Source organism: Castanea sativa, chromosome 6 (genome assembly GCF_040712315.1).
Source record: "Castanea sativa cultivar Marrone di Chiusa Pesio chromosome 6, ASM4071231v1".
Lineage (NCBI taxonomy): Eukaryota > Viridiplantae > Streptophyta > Magnoliopsida > Fagales > Fagaceae > Castanea > Castanea sativa.
Genome location: NC_134018.1, coordinates 1,040,957 through 1,044,302, shown reverse-complemented (window position 1 = coordinate 1,044,302; position 3,346 = coordinate 1,040,957). Strand labels below are relative to the sequence as shown.

The window sequence follows — 3,346 nt, the reverse complement described above, 5'->3', positions numbered from 1 at the left end:
TATTTTAGTATAATAATTTTTATTTTATTTTATTTTACATACTCATTTTTAAAACATCTTGTATTAGATTATTTATTTTACCTTGCATTTCATTAAAATGTCAATTTTCTTGATTTTTTTAAAAATATTTATTTTTCTTCACCCACAACAACCAACATCTACCCTCTTTTTTTTTATCCTCAAAATACATAAAGAACTAATAAAAAAAACTAAATGCAAAATGAATAGTGTTAGAGTAAATTTGCACAATTACTTTAACAACTATGTATTTTTACACAACTTTACACGGCATGATGTATATGCATTTTAGACTTGATTGACTAAAATGTAGTATTTTCTTCTATTATACAAGCACTTATGTGAGTACTCCTACGATCCAAGACTTACATTGATGCTAATTGATAATCTCCAAATATCTAGATAAAAATTTATGCCTACCTTACGGCTACATAGAAGAAGTCAGTCCAACCTTATGCTGCAGCATGTAACACATTTTAAAGAGTGTTTTCATTCATGAAATCATGACTTTATCGAAAGCCCTTTCCGTTGCGCCTACCTTTTTTTTTTTTTTTTTTTTTTTTTTTTTTTTTTTTGTATTATTATCTTGACCAAACATATGATAGGTCCATCTTCAAGGCATTAATTATTGAACATTTTTCAACTCAATTTTTTTTGTATAAATATGCTACTTAGAGCTAGGGAATCACTTGACCTAAATTTTTAATTAGAGAGAGATGGTGAGAGCTCCCTTCTATGATAAAAATGGACTAAAGAAAGGTGCATGGAGTGTAGAAGAAGATAATAAACTAAGGTCTTATATTCAGAGATTTGGCCACTGGAACTGGCGGGAACTTCCCAAATTTGCAGGTAATTAAGAAACTCTTCGAAGCTAATAGAAATCAATCCAAGGACATTTGAATGATTTTCCTTTACTTTTATTGTCCATTTTTATGCATGATTTGCCTTTATTGACTATCATGATTGTCTTCCATTTTCTATCATAGTTTTCTTTCTGGGAAAATCGAAATATAAAAAAATAAATTGGAATCCTATGGCATTACAGTACTTCATGTTAATCAACCTTTTTTTGTTATACATTGGTTTACAGGTTTATCAAGGTGTGGGAAGAGTTGCAGACTGCGATGGTTGAACTACCTCCAGCCAGATATAAAACGAGGAAACTACACAGAAGAAGAAGATCTTATGATCATCAAATTGCATGAAGAACTAGGCAATAAGTACGGACTTAAATCCTTCTTAATTCTTCAACAAGAATTTGGATGAACATAACTTTATTTACAAAATCTCCCCTTCTTTCCATGCGCTTTTTCTTGTTTGCATGTTTTCATACTTGATAACAAATATTTATGAGCATAACCTAATTCACACATGCCAGTCATTTTGAAGAATTCAGCGTAAACATGTTGGCATGGTGAATACTCATAAGCATCTTATGTCTGCATTAAATGCGTCTGTAAGTAACCAAGATATCACCATAATTAGTCATTTTTTCTTTGAAATGATTCAAAATGAATTTTTCAATGAGCTAAAATATGTGAATATAAATATATAGTAATGTAACTACATATAAACTTTTGAAATTGAGTTAGATTTGGTGTATATACTGGTGTTCCTGTTCTGCTAATAGGTGCTGTTACTTGAACTTTGTACTCTAGACATTTGATGCAATACAATCTTCTCGTTCATCGAAAAGAAGACACAAAAAAACCTCTATATAAACCCCATGTATTTTTCTTTGTAGATGGTCTATGATTGCGGAAAGCTTGCCAGGGAGAACAGATAATGATATAAAAAACTATTGGCATGCCCACCTGAAGAAGCGCACCAAGAAAAATCCTACAACATCGAAGATGAAAACATTGTCCAATGAAGCTTACCAACATGACACTGATATAGTGAGGAAAACAAAAACTGACAGTTCTGTAAGCAGTTCTCCCTCTTACCAAGTTCAGGAGAGCTCCAAATTACCCCTAGAAACATCTTCTAGTGAATTCTCATACTCAAGCTTTGATAATGCACCTTTATCTGGCATAAATTGGACTGCAGAAGATAGTCTCGCTACATTGGAAACACTTGAGCAATCATTTAGTGACTTTTGGACTGAACCCTTTGTAATGGACAATACCTACATCCAGAGTAACTATCCAGTATCCTTCGCAGATGGAGGATTTAGTGCATCTCAATCATGCTACAATGAAGGCATAGATTTCATCTACAAGGCAATGCAAGAAGTCGAGAACTACAAGAGAATTAATGAAGATCCATATTTGGTGAACTAGTGTGTTGGTGCAATTTCATATTAAATGAAATATTTATCAATATAATAATTATGATTTTCTTTTTAATTAATGTGAAATAGATCAATTGAATGAGAGAAGGTGGGAGTTTCATGAGGTAATCGTTTCATGGAGGGGAGTTCAGTGTTAAGAAAATAGATTCCTACATCAATAAAGAGAAAATCTACATTATGTTATTATTGATGAAGTTATTTGCTTAAGAACATGATGCATACAAATGATACAATCCACACCAGGGGAGGTGAAACGCTGGAGGTTTCCAATCCAATTCCATTTTCCCTTGTAATTTCAAATTAATTATTGTATTTCTATTGACAAGATATGATAATTGTATTCTCCCAAATGCTTTCTTTTGTTTCGGTGGAAAATATTTTCCTGGAGAAAAAAAAATTTTGGAAAAAAAAAATCCAAAAAGAGTGACTAGTTTTCATGTTTATTGTAGCAAATCTAAATATGACCTTTGAAAATGCTTTATATATATTGATATGCTTAGAAATCATTAATATTTCATATAAACTCAATGTTGGTTTAGGTGAGAGTACTAATTGTAGTAGCCTCAAAATAGTAGTGGTGGCAGTGATAAAATTAGCGATGGTCGTGGTGAAGGTAGTGAAGGTGGTAGTGGTGATGGTGATGGTTTTAGGAGCAAGAAGAAATGAATGGGGTAGGCCATAAGGGAATTGTAGAAAACTACTCCCACTTCTCATAGAAAATGTTTTTCACCATTTTGACTTATTTTATATAAACCATGGAAAACATTTTAGGAAAATCTTAGACCCTAAATTATATATGCAGTGGATTAGTTGGTATTAATTGAATAATTTATGTGTATTCCAATAAGTAATTCAATCATAGTAATCAATCACCAATTCTAAAACAATAATAGTAAAAGCAATAAAAGGAACACTAATTTTGCTGATAAAGTGCAAAGTTAAGATTTCAATAGAGTATGTAATGTGTTATTGAAGTTCAAGTTGTAATGTTCAAGATATATGTCAAAGAAGATAGAATTTAAAAATTTTGACTGC

At 31.4% G+C, this 3,346-nt stretch overlaps 1 protein-coding gene across 1 annotated transcript; it reads left to right on the top strand.

The window, feature by feature from the left end:
• The first annotated feature begins 715 nt into the window (after positions 1-715).
• On the top strand, positions 716-2,423 carry LOC142638273 (transcription factor MYB30-like). The gene is made up of 3 exons (XM_075812291.1): positions 716-867; positions 1,109-1,238; positions 1,763-2,423. The coding sequence occupies exons 1-3, from the start codon at positions 735-737 to the stop codon at positions 2,298-2,300; spliced, it is 801 nt and encodes a 266-aa protein (XP_075668406.1). The 5' UTR covers positions 716-734; the 3' UTR covers positions 2,301-2,423.
• Positions 2,424-3,346: the final 923 nt, after the last annotated feature.

Coding starts and splice junctions, on each gene's coding strand:
- LOC142638273 (XM_075812291.1), top strand. CDS start 735: ATGGTGAGAGCTCCCTTCTATGATAAAAATGGACTAAAGAAAGGTGCA. Junction 868..1,108: donor GGAACTTCCCAAATTTGCAG/GTAATTAAGAAA, acceptor ATTGGTTTACAG/GTTTATCAAGGTGTGGGAAG. Junction 1,239..1,762: donor CATGAAGAACTAGGCAATAA/GTACGGACTTAA, acceptor TTTTCTTTGTAG/ATGGTCTATGATTGCGGAAA.